Here is a 23,035-nt window from a genome sequence, read left to right as displayed (position 1 = left end):
GAAGCTTATATGTGAGGTAATAAGATGTCGGTAGGGAGACGGATAGAGAGAGACAGACAGAGAGACAGACAAGGAAAGAGACAGACAGAGACAGACGGTGAAAGAGACAGACCTGGAAAGAGACCTGGAAAGAGACAGACCTGGAAAGAGACAGACCTGGAAAGAGACAGACCTGGAAAGAGACAGACCTGGAAAGACAGACGGGGAAAGAGACAGACGGGGAAAGAGACAGACGGGGAAAGAGACAGATGGGGAAAGAGACAGACGGTGAAAGAGACAGACGGTGAAAGAGACAGACGGGGAAAGAGACAGACGGTGAAAGAGACAGACGGGGAAAGAGACAGACGGGGAAAGAGACAGATGGGGAAAGAGACAGATGGGGAAAGAGACAGACAGACATGCAGACAGGGACAGAGACAGGCAGACAGGAAAGGAGGAGACAGCCAGAGAGACAGACAAAGAAAGATGGGAAAAGACACAGACCTTGATAAAGACAGACGGGGAAAGAGACAGAGAAATAGAGACAGACAAGGAAAGAGACAGGCAGACAGGGAAAGAGACAGAGAGGAAAAGACACAGACAAAGAGACAGGGAGACAGAAGGGGAAAGAGACAGACCTGGGAAAGTGACAGACCTAGAAAGAGACAGATGGGGAAAGAAACAGAGAGATAGAGACAGACAAAAAAAAGAGACAGACAGAGACAGGCAGACGGGGAAAGAGACAGATGGGGAAAGAGACAGACCTGGAAAGTGACAGACGGAGCACATTACTTGGCCAATTTAGTTAAATCTGTGTGGAATATCTGTGGTGTTGAAATATATTTTATGAAATGCTTCTATTAGCTTAGTTTTTGCCTTTTAATAATTACATTTCTATCTATTTGTTTGTGGTTTTTGTGCTCAGAATACATTTTTGTTAATACATTCTGTTTTGTTAACAACAGTTATTAACCCGGGCGAAGTCGGGTAGTACAGCTAGTACTAATATAAGTACACACAATGTGATTTCTTGTTGATAGCGTTTTAGTTTAACATTTCTATTTACATATTAAAAAAACATACTACACGTACAAACAAATTATTGATCAGATGTCTTAAAGGGACTCTGTCATCAGGCTTTTGCCACCTAATCTGAGCACAGCATAATGGTGGGGCAGAGATCCTGATTCCAGTGATGTGTCACTTACTGAGCTGCTTAGTGTAGTTTTGATAAAATCACTATTTAATCAGCAGATTATCATTACAGGACTACTTGGTGTGCTGCCATTTAGTCCAGCAAATGCATGAGCTCTGTATAACTGCTAGATCTGCAGCAGAGAAAACATTGATTTTATTAAAATGACAGCAAACAGCTCAGTAAGTGACACATCGTTGGAATCAGGGTCTCAACTGAGGTAGTAAAATGCTGGTGACAGCTTCCCTTTCAGAGAGGCCCATGAAAGAAACTTTTTTATAAACAGCGCCACTTCCTTTTCAAGGATTGAGTCTTGTATTGCAGTGGGATTACTTTAGAATTAAACTGTAATATCTGACATAACCTGTGAGCATAAGTGGCGCTGTTTCTGGGGATAAAAAAAATAAAAGATCCTTTGTTACAATCTTATACAAAATGATAATGTAAACAATGACATGTTAACCGCTTAATGTCTTCAGCTTCATCTCTTCCCTTTTCAGGAGCCATAACGTTTTTTATTCTGTGCTGTTCGCTCCACGTCCCATTAAAATGACACAAAATTGGCATCAAAATAATAAAATCACTCCAAGTAAAGGGTGGGGAACTGGAGTACATTTGTCCCAACTAGTTTAACGTCTTTTTAATATAATTGCAATTGATGAGTCGGATGTAGATATCAGCAAACCTCAAACCCGGTCCACAATGAACATAAAAAACAAACAAACAGGTAAATACATAAGGCTATGTTCACACATTGCATTTTTCCAGCTGTTTTTTTGTTTTCCAGCTGTTTTTTATGCAAATGAAAAGCATTTTTTAAAGTACCAAAAGAAAATGTTGAAGCTCTCTTTGACCTTGTTATGATCTTTCTTGGCCAGGTTCAGAGGTTCCTCGGATTGTAGATGACAAGACTATTTTCAGCCCCATATACACAGAGCTCGTTGGGAGTAATAGTTTTGCAAGCATTGGAGTACACTGACATGATGTCCATCCAGTTTTTGAAGATGCTGACATTTTTTTATCGCAAATAGCGCTGGAACCCCATATAGAAAGCATTTAAAGGGAACTTTTCTTTGGATTTTTTAATTTAATCTATGTAACCAATGCAATTGACGCAGGTCCGCTGATTCTGGAACAGTTTTCCTTTTTCTTCCGTGTCCCTCCATTCAAAAGTTATGTCCCCTGGAAATAAAGATGCAAATTTTCCTTTAAACAAACTGGGCATAAACCACAGAACTTCTCTTTTTTTTCCCAAGACACTGACCAATCAAAACATGGCCACACCCACAAGGCAGCTCTGGTTTATGCCCAGTCTAAGTAAGGGAAAATGTGCATCTTTCCTTCCATAGGGCACAACTTTGGAATGGAGGGGCGCAGAAGAAAATGAAAAACTGTACCAGAATCAGTGGAGCAGCAACAATCAGTCGAGGTACTCAGTTTAAAGGGAATCTGTCACCAGATTTTTGCTCCCCATCTAGGAGCAGCATAATCTAGAGACAGAGACCCTGATTGCAGTGATATGTCACTTACTGAGCTATTTTCTCTGCTGACAGAGCTCATGAATATTCCAAACTACCTGGCAGCACACTAAGTAGTCCTTTGATGATAATCTACTGCTGACCAAACAGTGATTTTAGTAAAACTACACTAAGCAGCTCAGTAAGTGACACATCGCTGAATCAGGTTCTCTGCCCCTACGTCATGCTGCTCTCAGATTAGGTGGCAAAAACCTGGTGAAAAATTATGTTTAAATTAAAAGGTCCCTTTTGAAGCACAAGTTAACACAACTGAAAGATGTGATACCTTCCTTTACGCGATTCGAACCCAACCATTACAGACGTAGAAGGCAGCACGAAGGGGCTCCTTGAATTTAGTGGTGACAACGTGTAAAAGTCTAATGGGATCAGTTAGTTCATAGAAGAATAGTTGTCCAGCTTCATAATCCAGATATAGTCGGAATTTGTTGTTTGGATTTTTTTGCTCGATCAGGACTTCGTTGTCGTTGTGTGCCACTGAATACTGGTTACTATTGTGGAACTTTGACAGACACCAGGACTTGTTGTTGCTTCCTATTTCGGCCACATCCCCAGACTTGGGCATGCTGAGGTAACAAACACCTAAACTCCATGTCCCCGATTTACTGGTTTCCACGTCCCAGAAATGTCGTCCTGATGAGAACTGGCTTGTGCTTAACACCTGACAACGTTCCAAATTGTCCCGTTGTCCCGGTCGTATCTGTTTTATCTGTGACCAGGAGGCCATTTTTAAATCATCTGAGATCTCTAAGTTGATCCCGGCTGTTCTTGAGTCCAGAAATAAGTCAGTTTCTTCATGACTAAAAATGTTCTTCTTGGCATACATCATTATATCTGTAAACCCTTTGTACAACATCTCCGAAATCACAACCGACTCCAGACCATCTGCAGCTTGGAGCTCTTTACTCTCCACCAAGGTGGCTTCCACTTGGGCAACAATAACGTCCTCTTGGCTAGACAGTGGTTCCTGTAAAATTGGCCATGGATTATTAATATTACATAGTACCTCAAGGTGACTTATTTTGCTGTATATTTCATCCTTTGTTTTTTCCATTTTACGGATTAAGTCAGAAATGAATGAACCATGATTGTCCTGTCTGGAGACATAATGAGTCAAGACTTTCGTCTCCAGGTCATCCAGCTTGCTCCTGATGTTTCTGAACAAGGCAGTAGCTTTTTCCATTTCTCCAGCCGTTTCCTTATGTGATTCTTTTTGCTGTTCCTTTAACCTTTGAAGCTTTTCCTCAATTTTTCCTTTCCTTTGAATCATTTTTTTCTGAACATTTCGCAGTTTCTTCTTTTTCTTCTTGGTGGCCTCCTTTAGTTGCTCCACCGGATGTCCAATATGATCCCCAGCCAGACGACAGAGGAGACAGATACAGGTGGCGTCCTTAGGGCAGTAATATTGAAGGACCTTATCATGGATGGGGCATCTTTTGCTTTCCTTGAACACGATGGGATCAGTTAGCATGTGTTCTTCTGACTTGTTGTGGACTTTCAAGTGACTATCACACAATAACGCTTCACAATGCAGACAGGATTTCACAGCAGGTATTACGGCGTGAATACAGTAAGTACAGAACAATCCAGCACACACCTGCTGCTCCGTCCCGGTAGAAAGGAATCCCTCTGTAATGCTAGACGGGGTCACATTTTCGGGTTGGGGCGGATGCTCCTGCAACTCCACTTTGCAGTCAGGACACGTAAAATCTTCAGATCCCTCTTGGGTTTCCAGTTCCAGTTCCATCTCGATGCACACACGGCAAAAATAATGTCCACAACGCAGCGGCACAGGATCTTCATATGCGCTCAGACAAATCGAACAGAGCAGCTTGTCTCCAAATAATGCGCACGCCATGGCTGACGAGGAGAAACGAAACTTAGACCTACGGGGAGGGAGGTTTTCAAATGGAGAAAAACCTGTCACGTGAGCCAATGTCTACGCTATTAACCTCTTGTACTTTGGCTGAAGTCTATTGAGAGAAGTACAAAGCTCCAAAAAAAGAGGGAGGGAGGATTATTTGTGAGGGAGACCACAGATGCAGTATCCTATACTAAAAGTGGGCAGAATCACTAGATAAGGCTGCCAAGATTAGAGGTAATAGGCAACCATATAATGTATATGATGGTGCCCGGAGGCAAAACCCCCAAAGCTTGGTGTCCGCATAGCCCCGACAGATATTATCCAATAAAGAACAGAAAAAAAATTACAGTTTATTGTTGTGCCCAGGGATATGGGGTACTCGGTTCCGGGCGGTATATGTCTTGGGACTATCAGTGGGGTGGACGTTGCCCGGTTCCGTGCCCTGGGCCCTTTTTGTAATGGAGAAAACGCAATTTCAGCTCACCGCTCCTAGTTCAAAGCTTTAAAGGAGTAGACATCTTGATCCTGCACGGACATCCCAGGTATAGGGATCCAGATTAGAAACAGTAAATTCCAGCGGATCACAGACAATAGGTAGATTAAAATATCCTCTTTATTTTCACATTAAAAATGGACAGCAATATCTACAGAGATACAAAACTTAGCCAACGCGTTTCGACATAACACAGTGTCATAGATTCTTATTCATGGATTATCCGTGAATAAGAATCTACGACACTGCGTTATGTCGAAACGCGTTGGATGACGTTTTGTATCTGTGGATACCGTCTATCCATTTTTAATGTGAAAATAAACAAGATATTTTAATCTACCTATTGCCTGTGATCCGCTGGAATTTGCGGTTTCTTTTTGTAATGGGGTGTATTACAGGGGATTTAGGTTAGTGTTCAAACGTGACACCACTTGCGGTGTTGCGGCTATATATATGTGGAGCTGCCACTGCAGAATGTCACTACTGGAGCTGGTGTTAATTGCAGCCTGGATGGTAGGCCCTCTGCAAGCAGGGCCGGGCCCCAGAGGATGGTTGATGTGACGGGCGTCGGAAGAAGGTAGTCCACACAGAAGTATAGTGCAACTAGTTTTTACTCACTGTTGGTTGGTGGTAACAGGTTACCCGAGGCAGGCTGGTTTCACAGTTTTCCCCGTGGCGTAGAGGTGGTTTGTCTACTTTTGTCCGCCTGACGGTAGCGTGAACCCTGTGGGGTTAGAGTCTCTGGTCCTGTCTCCGGTTCTCCCTTTGCTACTGAGTCTTTAGATTTTTAGGGTCAGCGAGGTCCTTGATGGTCCCCTCGCTGTGCAAGTGTTAACAGGTCGGCTTGGAGCTCAGCTCTTTCCTGTCCTAGGGTCCTGTACCCCATCGGTGTGTAGTTCCGGGAGTACTCCACCGGCAAGTACTCTCCTGGGTACCAGGTTACTGATAACCTGAGTCAGAACGTCTCCTCACATCCACCTTCACTTCTCTCCTGCTACTCTCTTTCTGACTACTCTCCACAGTCTGCCCCTCCCAACTGGTCAACTAGTGGACTGGTCTGGCTCCACCTCTAGGCGTCCATCCATTGGTCCGACCCTAGCTAAGTACCATTGTGTGGGGGATTGTTGGGGAAAACTGGAATTACCTGGGTTTTTGGTGTTACCGGCACTGGTCTTTCGGGGCCCTAGGGGGTAGGCCCGGCATCTTGGTGGGGATGCAGAACTTTGTAGCACTCTGATGGCTTCAGGGGCGCTACATTATTATAGAGGCAATTGAAGGATGGTATATTGTGGTAAAAAAGGCACTCATTCCCCCACATACTAAAATTTAGACATTATTTATTCTTCACAGTAGAAAAAGTAAATAAATATAAAAAACCCACTAAACCATAAATCCAGTATTGCAGCTTTTTTATTAAATAACCCTTTACCCAAAACAAGGATAAAAATAAGATATTAGAGAGTAAGGGCATGTGCCCACGTGGCGTTTTTTTTTACATTTTTCATGCGTTTTTCCTTGCTTTTTTTAATCAATAAAAGCAAGGAAAAAGCATCCCAGTAAAGTCTGTGAGAATCATGACTTGCTGTGCACACCCTGCTTCTTTTTTCTAGCAGATTTTGTTGCTGAAAACAGAAGCAGCATGTCAATGGTTTCTGCGGTTATTTCTTGCGTTTCTAAGCTAAGTTTTAAGCTAATCTGTGCTGTATTGTCATATAAAACACCACTACATTATTTTTTTGTTTTCTAACTTTTTGTCCTCTTGAGTCTTGAATCTTGAATTATCCCTTTATTCTCTGCAGACGCTTTGTTTATATGCAGCTCAACCAAACATGATATCTTCCTGTGCCAAACCTCACAGTCAGAGCTGGCACCGCCCGGCCTCACTGTCCAGCCCCGCCCCCTGCACACTCATTCCCTGTCAGTATTTTGCCCAGCACTAACCAATCCATTACTACATTATACAGTATGTGTGGTAGATGTGAGGTGATTGTTCTGTCACAGATGAGATATCACTGCTCTGTATATCCACTCATTGGTAGTACAGAACAGTGATCCTCACATCCACTGCTCATATAATGTAGTAATGTGCCCATCCCTGTCCCCATTCTATAGTACTGTGCCCATTCCTGTCCCCATACTATAGTACTATGCCCATCCCTGTCCCCATACTATAGTAATATCCCCTTGGGCTCCTCTTCTTCTAGCAGTGCTCTCTCCTGTAGAATTGCCCCCTAGTCTACCATTCTTCACACACAAAAAAAACAAACACATTTTTCTAACCTGTCCTCGTTCCCTCGGTGCCCTGTGTCCTGCCTCTTGTGGCCGCAGCCTCCTCCTTGCTGATCGCTGCTAGTGCAGGGGCCGTGCAGTCAACGGTTTATAGCAGAGGACTGATTTCCAGGCATGGTGCAGGACGCGCTCTCTATGCAGCTTCACCAGTGATCAGCTGCAAGCCTCTGATTGATCATAGTGTGTGATGCCCTGGACTAGCCAGGTAGTCACAGATAGTGCCCCACACAACACCTGTCCCCCAAAAAAGGTAACATCAGCCAACCCTATAAAACCTAGTTACCTCCCTCAGAGCTTGATGGAAACAGCAGGGGGCGGAGCCAGGCGGTTGGCGACGCCCACCTAAGAGTCCAGAGGGCCTGAGGCAGGAAGTGCAGTTTTGACGACAGACAGTTGAGTTCAGTCTAGTGTTAGTTCAAGTCGGAGTTCAAGTGTAGCAGGCCTGTGGTGACAGGTCTGCAGCGGAAACTGACAGGTGCCAGGGTCGTAGCTCTGGTACCTCGGCTAGGAGGCAGACGGTGGCCTAGCCTGCAGGAGCCGGGAAGACGGCTCGGTGGAACCGTGGTGGACCGGGACAGGGTAGTGGCCCGCCGATACCGACCCGGGGAACCGACTTGGAAACTGGAGCACAAGCGGGGTACTCAGACCCTGAACGAGGTCCAGAAGCCACTGGACCGAGTCAAATCTACTGATTACGGTCTGGACTATAGGTCCTTTCCCACCCAAGTCCCGACTGAAGACAACAGCCCACCGAGGGGGATAGAAAGCCTCCGCACAGGCAGAGAGATCCCACGGGCCAGCGTCTGCGGGCAAACGGGCTCCTCCAATATACACAAAGCCGGGGAGTGAACTCCCGTTGCTGAAGCACAGGCAGTCTACACATTCACAACACGGTGCAGGAGAAAGGCCAAGACCACCGAACCGGGTGGGGGACCAGACGCAGCCGGCTGCGGGCACCGACCACCATCAACTTTGTTTACCAGAGACTTGTGTGTGTCAATAACTGAGTACAACAGTGCCATCCGGCAGCGCGCCGCCCTGCACCGCCCGGCTACTCTCCCCAACGGGCCCCGGGGCCATCATTCCTGCCCACGGAGGGGTTAACATCTTGCTGCATAACCATCTCCCCCGGGTGCCCCGTAACTGCAGCGGTGGTGTCTACACCTTCACCACGTCCCGTGGGTGGCGTCACGAACTTAAACACGGCTTCGGCCGTACACCAACCTACCACCCCCCTAAGTAGCGCCAGCGCCCCTTACAGAGCGAAGTGACCCCTGGTCCGGAGACGCTCGAGCCACCCACCAACGAGCCCGGATCCGAGCAGCTCGGCTGCAGCCGAGTGCAGGGCGGTACAAGTGTAGCGCCCCTTACTACATCAGGGTGCTACAGGGAACTGCATCCTGTCCCCCAGGGTACAGGGCCTACCCCCCATGGTTCCAGGTTCCCATCAACAGTGTCACTAACACACGCAGTACAAATCCCAACCACACCTCACACCAGACCTGTACAGACACACCAGTGGGTTGGTCAGGTTTGAGCAGAGCCACCCACCTAGAGGTCAGGCAGACTAGTGGGAGGGGAGACAAGTGGTTTCGAGTTAGCCCTCAAAGAGTGTGGAGCTAGGGAGTTGGAGCTCCCAGGGAAGCGACAGGTTGGGTCGCAGACGGTGGTCTGGGACCACAGGAGTCGCAGACCCGGTTGCAGGGTATTGGAGAGGGTGTAACACACTTAGTTCTGGAGAACGGTCAGCACCAGAAGTCCAGTAACCGGACCGGTACCGAGCACGGCGGGGTACTGGACCCTAGATCAGGGAGTAGCTTCACGCAGCCTGATAATTCACCTGTGGAGGATAGTTTCTTTATGAACTTTCCCCAAGAGCTCAGAGATTTAAGGCATCAGCACAACGTGGGGGAGAGGGTTCTCCAAACTACACAACCCACTGAAATCCCAAGGGCCAGCCATCAAGCGCACAGCTGCCATACACAAGGGTAGCGGGCCCCGAAAGCTTCAAGCCGAGGGGCCACAATGGTCAATCAATTTATGCACGGAGGCAGGGTTCCAGACTTACCAAGTGACACTGGTGGAGCGGGACCTGGACGGGCTCCCCTCGTAGAGACTGCGGTGCCTAGAGACTTTGGTTTACCATCTGTGTGAGTGTCTGTTTAGTCCACCGAATCCAGCACGACTATTGCAGTGAGTAATCTGACCCCTGCACGCTGCTTTCCAAGGCCAAGCCACCCGTTTACCAAATCCCCACTCTCCGGGGCCTTCACTACCTGCGGAGGGACTGACACCTGGCTGCCCCACACCATCTGCCCCGGTACTCCCTTCGGCAGCGGCAGTACTCCCCTTCCTTTACCGCAACGCGCAGGTGGCGTCACAAACATTTATCCCCTGTAAATACTCCCTTTACATTTGAGTGGTCGCAAGCCCCCGGGTCCGGAGACCCTCGAGCCACAGCAACCCCGGATCCGAGCAGTTCGATTGCTGCAGGGGCGGCACAATAGCTGTATACAGAGCTCGGCTCCCGGAAATCTGTCATCTGTTATAAATCGCTGACTGCACAGCCTTCTGCAGAGGCCGCTGACAGCGATTTATATCAGATGCAGATTTCAGGGCACTCTGCAGAGCCAAACTCTGTATACAGCTACTGCAATGATCCGTTGTTGCCCTCTGGCTAGCGGCTGATCATTGCAGTAGCTGTATACATTGCTCCCATCTGCAGAGCGCCCAGGAATCAGTCATCTGCTATAGAGCACTGACTGCACGGGCACCTGCACAGGCAGCGTTCAGCAAAGGGATACTGCCTGCACGCCGCCAGCAGCATCAGGGGCTGCATGAAGCGTACAGGCAGCAAGACCCCTGCACTATGGAATGTGGGGAGGGGGGCAGGGACTCCGGCGCCATGTACCTGCCCAGCAGGGCAGCTACATGATGTCGGCTGTGATGCCTGTCGACAAGGCAGCATAAGCCCATGCCCAGTCGTCGTGACATCACAGGAAACCGCAAAATCACGGCAGGAGCAGTCACATTACTGCTCTGAGCTGGGGGGAGAGGGGCTGACAGCAGGGCAGGTAGGTAGTTACTATCTACTTACCTGCCCCAATGTAGCCCAATAGTGTAATGAATGAAAATAAGTAAAATAAGCCTTTAATTTAATAAAATAATACCTTTAATCACTACAGAGGATTATATTGCAGCACTTTGCTTCACACACCATGAATACAGCAATGGTGTGTAAGGCTGTCCGTAGCTCAGTAACCCGGGTCATTATGGTGATGACCCCGGGTTACTATGGCAGCGATCGGGTCCCTGTGATCGCATTACAGGGACCCGATCACCAGGGAGAGGTAAGAGATGCCTCTCCCTACCTTCTGCATGCTGCGATCGCACTGATCATGGCATTCAGGAGGTTAAACTGCTGGATGCGGCGCGGGGACCACTCCGAGCAGAGAGATCTGGGTAACATTAGCTGGAGAACCCGCCTGAACCTTTGCAGTTGTAAAAGAAAAAGAGTAAAAAAAAGAAGCAGGAAAAAACACATAAGAAAAAAACGCGCAAATGCAATAAAATACGTTTTTCCTGACAAAACATGCATTTTTATGTGCACATAAAAAAAGCAACGTGGGCACAAAACCTAAGGCTAAGTTTCCATGTTCTGTAATCTTCCTTTAGAATGGATCCTGCTAAGATCCGTTGGCAAAATTATGTCTGCCGGATCCCTTTTTATAACATGGGAGTCTATGTGCAATGCATCCGTTAAAGGATTGCTATTTCTCTTCCATTTGAAACAGAGGGGACCAGCTAGGGTCGGGTCTTAAAACCGTCACCAAACATGGGGGGCTGCCACCCAGTAGTGACAGGGAATCAGGGGAGAAGCAGCCACCAGGGGGTGTAAAAAGCAACACAACAGTTAAGGGTCTCCAGCAGGAGAGGAAGGGAACAGACGGGTTTACAAGTGGCTCTGGTGGGACGCCGAAGTCAATACAGTCACTGAGGGGAGAGCTTCATTGCTCCCTCGGGACCGGCGCAGAGCAGGGTGCAGAATCCTAGGGTGGAACAGACTTCACGTAGTATCACCAAAATCTACAGGACAGGGGGATTGTTTGTCCCTCTGGCTACCACAGTTCCCGGAGCACAGTGCTACATAGGGTCCGGAGTCGTGATCTAAGTCAGGCCCCACCATGGCACCTGCATATGGGATGGGAGCAAACACTTTTCAAGAACCGGGCTCCCAAAGAAGCTTCAGGCCACGGGGATCCATCTCTAAAGGTGCATGGAAGAAGTACCAACTGTCCACTGTACCGGTTCTGAATTCCAACGGATCCGGGATCGACTGGGGCCCATCACGGCGGTGACCGGTATCTCCCGGGCAAGCTAAAGACAGTGAGTAAAACACCTGGAACCACAGTAGCTGACTCAGCTTTTTAATTGTTGTCTCTGCTGCCCTGCGCTTTGGCGCCAACGGCCACTATTCCCCCTCCTCATCCTCCCCGGGGCCCGGGAAGCAGAACCATCTTTGCTGCTATAACATCCGCCCCGGAGGACAGCGACAGCAGTGGCGGCTAATTCCCAGGCCGCGTACCGCAGGTGGCGCCACGAGACAAACCTCCATCATCCCCCCTTTATTGTACACCTCGGGGCCATGAAGCCGGGTAGGGCCACCCATGACATCTCCAGACCCGACATCACCGGCCCGGCGACAAGTTTAACCCCTTGCCCCGTGGGTGCTACACATGACCTGTAAAAAGTGTTTAACAGAAACCAAGCTTCCTTGGTCAGAGTCTGGCCACAGTCCTATACTCCATCACGACCATGCCCAAAGGGAAGAGCAGCTGTCAACCTTTGACATACTCTTTGGCTGCGTCCAGGACTGGACTTTATTTCGCTCTGTCTTTACAGCTGAGCCATGAAAGCCTAACCTCTTATATGGTTGTAATGCAGCAAGAACTGACTGTTGCACATAAACTTATAAATATCATTTACTCAATTCCAGACCGAACATCTATCAAGGACAACTGAGCATGAATCTGCCATTTCTGATATTGCTCCTGGTGGGAATGCAGAACGAGATCCTGAAAGATGACTGTAACAATAAGTTAATCAAACATTACCAATTACTAGGAGTAATGCAAACAACATAACCAAACACAGGCTTTTCTCCACAAGGGAGCGGTCTGTACCTCTGAATTCTCAGGGTGTAGGGTGAATGGGTGAAAAATAGAGAAAGGTCCCCTCTGCCATCACAGTACTTTAGAGAAGCCGCCCTCCCCAATGGTGAATGAGAATGAGAAAAAGGGGAATACCTGTAAAAGCAAAGAGGCCATTTGTATCTTTTCTATTCTCATCCTCCCATCCTGCGTAAAATTGATTCATAGTAAAACGAAACTTAACTCAAATATGTAGCTGCTTTCTCAGAAAATGAAACTTAAGCAAGGAACTGAATCTTCTTCTCTTCAATATTAAAGGGAACCTGTCACCAGATTTGGTGACTATAAACTACATTCTGGAATGCGGTATATGTCGCGGGCGGGGGACAGACCATGACAGGGGGGCCGCTCAAGGCGCTCGGATCCGGGTTCGTTACTGTGGCTTGAGTGGTAGCCGGATCAGGGGCTCACGCAGCCGTCCGTTGCCCACGAGTGAAAAGGGGTTATTTACAGGGATAGAGTCTTTGTCAGTGACGCCACCCGTGGGTTGCGGTGAGAGTTGGTAGCACCGCCGCTGCCTAGTGATGGGATGCCCGGGACTGTTGGAGCGGGGTAGCAAGGTGGGATCCCCTCCACGGGTAGGGGAGATGTAGTCCCGGGGCCCAGGGAACGGTGAGGGGTTGCAGGGAGCAGGAAACTCACAGTTCGGTTGTCGTGGTGCTGGATGACCTGCTGATGATTTGGAGGGTCAGTAACCACACACAGTCTGTATTGTAAACCAAGTTACCAGTGACCGGTAGCCTCCAGCGGTTGCATTCGGGTCCCACATACAGATATACAGCCAGGGGCCCTTTCTTCTGCACTTTCTGTCTGTCTCTCTCTTGTCTGGACTAGTCCGCTTGAACGGCCTCCGGACCGGATCGCCTCTCTTGGCACCGGCGGGCTACAACCCTGCCCCGGTCGGCCTCAGGTTCCCCGCGACCGGATCTCTGTCACCTGTGGCCCTCACTTCCACGTAGTCATCGTGGCTAGTTCAGTCGTCCAGTGGTCCGGGGCTCCAACCCCGACTACCACCCTCTCCAGGGAGCTCCAACTCCCTCCTGTCAGCTATCCACTGACTACAGCTGAAACTGAAACTAAACTCTGCTCTGTCACTTCCTAAGCGCTTTTCAATCCCTCCCCTTGTCCTGGGGGGGGGGGGAGTGACTAGGGTCTGATTGGCTGGTGTATACCTGTGTGGGGACTGTGTTGGTGCCAAAGAGGAGAATGGCCTGCATTTTGGTGGATTTGTGCAGGCTCTGTGACAACCTTTTTTTTGCCAGGGTGTCACACTCCCCCTTGGTAGAATACAGCCCATCCTCGGGCTGTCCGGTCACTGACGTTTATTTTTCTGCTTCTGCAATTGAAAAAGGTAACAAGTAAACAATTTCAAAACATTTCATTCCCCGGACGGAAGGCACATCATAAAATAAAAAAAAAAACACTTTTAACGTTACAAAACTGTCCCGAGGAAAAGAGGTAGTCGAGTTCCGCTACCAAGTGCATAGAACAACATTTTACAACCGCTGCCAGCGCAGCCTCCTGTGCAGCTGCCTTCCTTTAACTTTAACTCTTCTGCCACCCTCCACCTGGGGATCCAGATGGCCTCCTCACGGAACATGAGGATGTTCAACAAGGGTGCAGTCGTCTTTAAACAGTCATCTAGTAACTTTTAACTTGTAAACAATAGAACATTCGGGTAGCTTACTGTGGCTGTGCCTCCCAGCATGGGGCACGGTTCCCGTGCTCCTCCTCCTGCTCAAGAGCCAGGGCCACTTGGATGCTCTCGGCGTCGGCTACGACCGGCCTCTCATACTGTCGTGGGCCCCACCGATCAGTGGCCTGCTCCGCTTCTCTGCAGGTACACTCCGGCTGCTCCTCAGCTGGTGCAGGGTGCTTGGGAGCGGTTTGTGCTATAGCTGAGGTAGACTTAAAGACGGGTGCCGCCTCCGTAGCGACCGGGCGGATAGTCGGAGCCGATGTAATTACCGATGCGGCCGGACTCAGGGCCGGGGGAAACGTCATTGGGGTTTCGGCCTGGCTCGGGGCCGGATGAGATGTCATCGGGGTTGCGGCCTGGCTCGGGGCCGCATGAAATGTCATCGGGGTTGCGGCCTGGCTCGGGGCCGGGACGGGTGCCGAGGCGGTAGTGAGTGCAAGGCCCGAGATCCCAGTTATTGGGTCCTCCTCCGTACTCTGCTTGCCAGGCTGCTGGGACATCTTGCCGCGTCGGTGTCCAGGAACGGGTTTCTGCAGAGTTCTGGCGTCCCTGCACTTTACAGTTCTGGTTACATGTCGCTCCTTCACCTTCCCCCTTGGTTTTCGACAGCAGTCTCGCGGGACCCACTGTCCTTTGCAACTTCCTGCTTTGGGAATCACCGGGTTCCGCCCGCGTTCTCAGGGGGCAGGGCTTCAGATTTGCGCCCTTTTAGGGGAAGAAGATGGCGAGGTTGTGGTTTTTGGCGCCAAATATGGCGGGCAAGATGGTGGCAGTCCAAAAATTTTGAGCATTTCACGGTTTACAGTTCGGAAAAGGCGCACTTCACCCAGGTTAGTAGATGGGGTAAATATCCTGTTCGTGACGCTAAGATGTCGCGAGCGGGGGACAGACCACGACAGGGGGGCCGCTCGAGGCGCTCGGATCCGGGTTCGTTACTGTGGCTCGAGTGGTAGCCGGATCTGGGGCTCACGCAGCCGTCCGTCGCCCACGAGTGAAAAGGGGTTATTTACAGGGAATAGAGTCTTTGTCAGTGACGCCACCCGTGGGTTGCGGTGAGAGTTGGTAGCAGCGCTGCTGCCTGGCAATGGGGAAGAGTGACTAGGGCCTGATTGGCTGGTGTATACCTGTGTGGGGACTGTGTTGGTGACAAAGAGGAGAATGGCCTGCATTTTGGTGGATTTGTGCAGGCTCTGTGACATCCTGGTTTTGCCAGGGTGTCACATATATAAGGGCTTACTGGTGGTGGCCGCAGTTTAGAGTCACCAAATCTGGTGACAGGTTCTCTTTAACTATGATTAACTATATTGCACACCACTACTATTCTTTTGGTTAGAAGACACCATGCTACTTATTTTTTCCCCTGAATACAGTACTATAAATTGTATAGAAATGCTAATAATCATCAGGGCTTAATATTGAGATACACTGCTGTGCTGTGTCTTGTTTTCATTCTCCAGCATGATGTAATCCAATTTGGAATAATGTAGCTGATAGGGAGGCCTGAACCTTGATCTAAACTTGTTCTTCTGCAGCTCTGAAGGTCTTACTTAACAGTATAGATACACTGTGCTATGAAGATGATAGAAATGATTTTGCTGGAAGTTTAGAAAGGGAGAAAAGGGAATGGTTAGATTAGGGAGGTGAGGTGGTAAGTCAGTAGGAAGAAATGTGTTTTTAGAACACTCTTAAAACTGTGCATACTGGGATTTAACCAGATTATCTAGAGTAGTGCATTCTAGAAAACTGGCGCAGCAAGAGAGAAGTCTTGGAGATCGGAATTTGAAGTTTAGATTATAGAGTATGTTGGTTTTGGATCATTAGCAGAATAGAGAGCACGGGTCAGTGGGAGACAGAGATGAAGGAGTATATGTAGGAGGGTGCAGAACTTTGTAGAGTTTGTGGCTGATATTGATAAGCTTATATTGTACTTTGTAGCTTATGGGCAAACAGTGTGATGAGTAATGCGGGGTGGAGGCATCGTTGTAGAGGCTGTACAGAAATATGACCCTGGCTGCTGCATACAGGAGAGATTAGAGAGGTGAGAGTTTAGTAAGAAGGAGACTTAGTAGTAGAGAGTTGTAGCGAATCAGACAAGAAGCAACAGTACGAGTTTATGTAGATTCAAAGGTAAGAAAAGGTCAGATTCTTGAGGGATTTTTAGGAGTGTAGGTGACACAAGTGATCAAATGATTCGATATAGGGAGTGAAGGAAAGATCTAAATTAAATATAACCCCAAAACGACGAACTGTAGTAACTGTAGTGCCCCACGGGGCAGGTGGTTAACCTACTTGTTGCCAGTCCTTTTCGGGTCAGGTCAGGCGATGTCATGGGTGGCCTTGCCCGGTTCCATTGCCCCGAGGCGTTCAGTAAATTGCGGGGGAAGTGGGGTATTTGGGAGTTTGTCGTGACTCCACCTGTGGTATGTGGCCAGGGAGTAGCCGCCACTGCCTGGTTCCTCACCGGGGCAGGTGTTATGGCAGCTGGGATGGTATCGCTCCCCACAGGCGGAGCAGGCCCCGGGTGGATGATGAGGGTTTCAATGGCCGTTGGCGCTTAAGTGCTAGGCAGCGACGCCGGTAAGGACGAGCCAACACAGTCTCTGCGGGTTCAAGGTGTAGTTTACTCACAACTTCAACTGCCAACCCGGTCGCACTGGTCACTGCTGTTATATTATGGGCTCCGGTCAATCCCAAGTAGGTAAGGAGCTAACACCGGTGTTTTGAGAAAGAAGGAGAGAGAGAGAGTCCTATTTCTAGGGTGTCCCCCTCTGTAGTTAGGTACCCTGGCTAAGCTTCTGCTCCAAGCTCCTGGGCCCTGTGAAGTCCACGTTTTCCAGAGAAGTCTTGTCAGAACTTTGGTCCCGACGGATCTGTCTGATGTGAGTGTATTGCGCCTATTTCTACCCCAGGTGGACCACACCCCCAGCTGGTTGGCTTCAGTGACCAGGGAAGTCCCATGTATCGTGATGGCCACCCCCCTGCCTACCCTGAGCCATCCTACCCTATGAGAAGGCTCCTATGCTGTATGTAGTGTGTGGATGTGGAACACTGGTGTTTAACCCCCCCTCCCCCCTTACCTGATATAGATACCGCACCTTAATTGAGGTGCAGTACCTTGTGGCGACCCGAGCCTCAGGGGTGCCACATAACCACACAGAAATGGAAATATCAGGTATAGGTAAGTTAGTAGAGGGGAAAAACATAAGGAGTTCAGTTTCAGAAAGATTTAGTTTTAGAAAGAGGGAAGTCATGATGCAAAACAATCACTGGTAGTTTGTATTAAGATGGGGATGATGTCAGAAGAGGTGTATGATTGGGAGTCATCAGCATAGAGCACCATGAGCACCAAATCTGCTGATGATTTATCCAATAGGGTCAGGGTATGGTGAGAAGAGGTGGTAGCCAAGGACTGAACCCTGAGGAACCCAACAGTAAGGGGGGAGGAGAGGATGAGGAGCTGGTAAAAGATACAGTCAAGGAGTGATCAGAGAGGATGGAGAAGAACCAGGAGAGAGCGGTGTCTGTGAGGCCAACAGAGCTGAGCATAGTGAGGAGGACCTGGTGATCCACAGTGTCGAAGAGAGATTGCTGATTTCACCCATACTAATGAGTGGGGGAAAATCTGCAACAAAAACACATTTATAAAACACATCGAAAATGTATATATTTTGTGCAGCATTTTTCTTGCCAGCACATCACGATTTGCTGCTGAAAATTCTGCTACATATCCTGAACGTGTGTGCACATACCCCAAATGTTAAATCAAGCTTCAGTGATTTGTTGGCTATAATGGTGGTATTAATAGAAGATATGGAAATACTTTAATGCATGTATTACAAGCTCATATTTATTTTTTCATATATGATACAGTGGGGAATTTAAATATTTGATACACTGCTGATTTTGCACATTTTCCCATCTACAATGAATGGAGAGGTCTGTAATTTTTATCGTAGATACACTTCAACTGTGACAAACAGAATAAAAAAAATATCCAGAAAATCACATTGTATGATGTTTAAATAATTAATTTGCATTTTATTGCATGAAGTATTTTCTACAAGAGAAAGCAGAACTTAATATTTCGTTTAGAAACCTCTGTTTACAATTACAGAGGTCAGATGTTTCCTGTAGTTCCAGACCAAGTTTGCAGCCATGACCCATCTTCAATGCTCTTACTGAGGGAAGGAGGTTGTTGGCCCAAATCTTGCAATACATGACCCCATCCATCTTCCCTTCAATACGGTGCTGTCTCCTTTGCAGAAAAGTACCCCCAAAGTATGATGTTTCCACCCCCATGCTTCACGGTTGGGACAGTGTTCTTGGCATTGTACTCAACCTTTTTCCAAACATGGCGAGTGGAGTTGATACCAAAAAGTTCTATTTTGGTCTCATCTGACCACATGACCTTTTCCAATGCCTCCTCTGGATCATCCAGATGGTCATTTGCAAACTTCACACAGGCCTGGACATGTGCTGGCGTGAGCAGGGGGACCTTGCATGCCGTGTATGACGGCGTAGTGTGTTTCTAACTGTAATCTTTAAGACTATGGTACCAGATCTCTTGAGGTCATTGACCAGGTCTTCCCGTGTAGTTCTGGGGTGATTCCTGCCTTTTCTAGAATCTTTTTTACCCCACGAAGTGAAATCTTACAGGTAGCCTCAGACCAAGTAAGATGGACAGTCACCTTGTGTTTCTGCCATCTTCTAACATTTGCGCCAACAGTTGATGACTTCTCGCCAGGCTGCTTGCCTATTGTCCTGTAGCCGATCCCCAGCCTTGTGCAGGTCTACAATTTTGTCCCTGGTTCCTAAGAAAGCTCTTTTATCTTGGCCACGAAGGAGAGGTTGGATCCATGAGCTCCATGCCTTGTGAGGGGGGTTGTGAACCTTTGAAGCAGGAAGGCAATTGTAAGTACTGGGTGTATTGTCCTTGGTGCTACTGGGCGGCACGGTGGCTCAGTGATTGGCACTGCAGCTTTGCAGTGCTGGAGTCCTGGGTTCAATTCCCACCAAGGACAACATCTGCAAGGAGTTTGTATGTTCTCCCCGTGTTTGCGTGGGTTTCCTCTGGGTTCTCCGGTTTCCTCCCACACTCTAAAAAAACATACTGATAGGGAATTTAGATTGTGAGCCCCAATGGGGACAGTGTTGCCAATGTATGTAAAGTGCTGTGGAATTAACAGCGCTATATAAATTATATATATATATATATAAATATATATATATATATATATATATATATATATATATATATAATATATAAAGCTGAATATGTGTTTGTGTGTGTATGTCCGGGATTGGCATCCGCACCGTCGCAGCTACAGTCACAAAATTTTGCACACTCACACGTATGGACCGCGAGAGCGTCATAGGCTATGTTTCGAGGGGAAATTTTAACCCCGCGCTTTACAGTTATTCGCCAAAAAACCTGCCTCCATTAAAGCGAATGGAGCTGGGAGCCACAGTGCAGCCAGAACTTCAGAAGAATACGCATATAATATAATAACAAGTTAGTTATAGAGGACAAACAAAAGACTGAGATATTAAATAGGCATTTCTCATCTGTGTTCACCAAGGAACTGACTGTACCAGGGATCATTCAACAAGTGAAAAATCAAAGTCCACCACCCGATATAATTAATTTAACACAAGATGAAGTACGCCTACGTCTGAGTAAATTAAACATTGACAAATCCCCAGGGCCAGATGGCATTCATCCACGAATATTGAGGGAATTGAGCTCCGTAATCGACAGACCGCTGTATCTCATCTTTTTAGACTCACTTGTAACAGGGTTGGTGCCTCAGGATTGGAGGATTGCTGATGTGATACCGATATTTAAGAAGGGTAAGAGGGTAGATCCAGGCAACTACCGTCCAGTAAGCCTGACATCAGTAGTATGCAAAGTTTTTGAGGGCATTTTAAGGGATGACATGCAAAAATATATTGCAGAAAATAATATGATAACTGACAAACAGCATGGATTCATGAAAGATAAGTCGTGTCTAACCAACCTGTTGGGGTTCTATGAGGGGGTAAGTTCAAACCTGGATATTGGGAATGCAGCTGATGTGATTTATTTGGACTTTGCAAAGGCATTTGATACTGTACCACATAATAGCCTTATACTAAAGCTCCAGAAGCAAGGACTAGGGGACACAATATGCAACTGGGTAAGGAATTGGCTAAAAGATAGGAAACAAAGAGTAGTCATAAATGGTACATTCTCTAAATGGGCTATAGTCAGCAGTGGGGTGCCGCAGGGATCTGTGCTTGGACCGATTCTTTTTACTCTCTTTATTAATGACCTTGTGGATGGGATTGATAGTACAGTGTCAGTCTTTGCCGATGACACCAAACTATGTAGGATATTAAAAACTGACCTGGATAGTACAATATTACAAAAAGATCTGGATAAGATGTCAGAATGGGCAGATACTTGGCAAATGAGATTTAATGTTGATAAATGTAAAGTAATGCACCTAGGACGGAGTAATCCTATAGCTGCGTATACATTAAATGGAAGTAAACTCGGGACTACAGAACAGGAGAAGGACTTGGGTATTCTCATTACAAATAAGCTGAGCAGCAGCACTCAATGTCAAGCAGCAGCTGCTAAAGCAAATAAGATTTTAGGGTGTATAAAAAGAGAGATTAGATCCCGTGATCCCAACGTATTGTTACCCCTCTATAAATCACTTGTAAGGCCACATCTGGAATACGGGATCCAGTTTTGGGCTCCACATTTTAAAAAGGACATTCAGAAGTTAGAGTCAGTTCAAAGGCGGGCAACTAGACTATTACAAGGAATGGAAGGCCTCCCATATGATGACAGGTTGAAAAAGTTAGATATGTTTAGCTTAGAAAAAAGACGTCTCAGAGGAGATCTCATTTATATGTATAAATACATGTGTGGTCAATATAAAGGACTGGCACATGACTTATTTCTTCCAAAGACAGTACTAAGGACCAGGGGGCACTCACTGCGAGTGGAAGAAAAGCGATTCCGAAACCTAAATAGGAAAGGGTTCTTTACAGTTAGAGCGGTCAGACTGTGGAATACACTACCACAAGAGGTAGTAATGGCAGACACTATAACAGCTTTTAAAAAAGGGCTGGATGATTTCCTCAGTACACAAAACATTGTTGGTTATAAATAACTTAGTGACTAAATGTAGAACTGGTGGAGGAAGGTTGAACTAGATGGACCTAGGTCTTTTTTCAACCTAAGTAACTATGTAACTATGCAGCCACGCCCTTATATGGAATATTGGCGTGTCACAATGCAGCCAGGGAAAGAGACAGACACAGACAGGGAAAGAGGCAGACACAGACAGAGTAAGAAACAGACATGGACAGGGTAAGAGACAGACACAAAGAGACAGACACAGACGAGGAGACAGACTGACAGGGAAAGAGACAAACAGGGAAAGAGAGGGAAAGAGAGAGACAGGTTAAGAGACAGACAAAGACAGGTAAAGAGACAGACACAGGGAAAGAGACAGAGGGAAAGAGACAGACAGGGAAAGAGAGGGAAAGAGAGAGACAGTCAAAGAGAGGGAAAGAGAAGGAAAGAGACAGACAGGGAAAGAGATAGATAGACAGACAGACAGGGAAAGAGATTGAGACAGACAGTGAAAGAGACAGAGACAGTCAGAGACAGACAGGGAAAGAGACAGACAGACAAAGAGATAGAGAGAGAGACAGAGAGATATATTCAGAAGGGGAGACAGACAGAGAATGGGAGAGAAAGTGTTGGGGGCAAATTGACAGCTGCCAGTATATACCGTACAGTTGCTAATGTGGGGCCCCGACATGGGATACTCACCACACTCAGGGATATGAACACACACACAAAATGCACCACACACTACCACGTACTTGAACATATATACCACCCTCAGCACACATTTCACCACACATACACCAACCTCGCCACATAATCGCCCTAAAATACACCTATTTGTTTTGTGGTTTTTGAGTGCAGAATACATTTTTGTGAATACATTCTATTTTGTTAACAGCAGTTATTAACTCGGGCGAAGACGGGTAGTACAGCTAGTATATATATATATATATATATATATATATATATATATATATAGTAAAGAGTGCATCTACATGTGAAACGGACATTGTGCCTTTAAACCAGGGGTGGGGAAACTTTTTTCTGCCGGGGGCCATTTGGAAATTTCTACCAACCTTCAGGGGCCGCACAAAACTATCAACTTGAAAATTACCCTAATATATCTGGTCAAACAATTAACTCACTGTGGCGGCTGGAGCTTCTACTCTTTGGTGCAGCTATAATATTAGGCGATATTGATCTTGTTGCTTTTCACAACTGCTTTTCCAGGTTTGAGTTGGCTGGCACTGCTGTATATACATCACAGGAGGAGATTGGGGTATATACATCACAGGGGAGGGTTGGGAGGAATATAGATCACTGGGGAGGCTGGGGGACATAGACATGACTAGGGATGCTGGGGGCATAGACATCAAAGAAGATGCTGAGTGCAAATACATCACTTGGGAGGAGTATATATATCACTAGAAAAGCTGCAGGACATACACGTGGCTGTGGGCATAGACATCGCTGGGGGGTAAATACATCATTGATGGGGAGCACAGACATAGCTGGGGGGCATAAACATTGCTGGGGAGGGCTGGTAGGAATATACATCACTAGGGTATCAGCGGGGCATAGACATCACTGGTGGTACATACATCACTGGGCGGCACAGACATCACTGAGGGTATGTACACAT

At 47.3% G+C, this 23,035-nt stretch overlaps 1 protein-coding gene across 1 annotated transcript; it reads right to left on the bottom strand.

The window, feature by feature from the left end:
- Positions 1-1,005: 1,005 nt before the first annotated feature.
- On the bottom strand, positions 1,006-4,567 carry LOC142310412 (nuclear factor 7, ovary-like). The gene has a single exon (XM_075347934.1). The coding sequence runs from the start codon at positions 4,565-4,567 to the stop codon at positions 2,984-2,986; it is 1,584 nt and encodes a 527-aa protein (XP_075204049.1). The 3' UTR covers positions 1,006-2,983.
- Between the last annotated feature and the right edge of the window lie 18,468 nt (positions 4,568-23,035).

This window comes from Anomaloglossus baeobatrachus, chromosome 5 (assembly GCF_048569485.1).
Source record: "Anomaloglossus baeobatrachus isolate aAnoBae1 chromosome 5, aAnoBae1.hap1, whole genome shotgun sequence".
Classification (NCBI taxonomy): Eukaryota; Metazoa; Chordata; class Amphibia; order Anura; family Aromobatidae; genus Anomaloglossus; species Anomaloglossus baeobatrachus.
The sequence above is the reverse complement of the archived record's forward strand: the minus strand, read 5'-3'. Positions and strand labels throughout refer to the sequence as shown.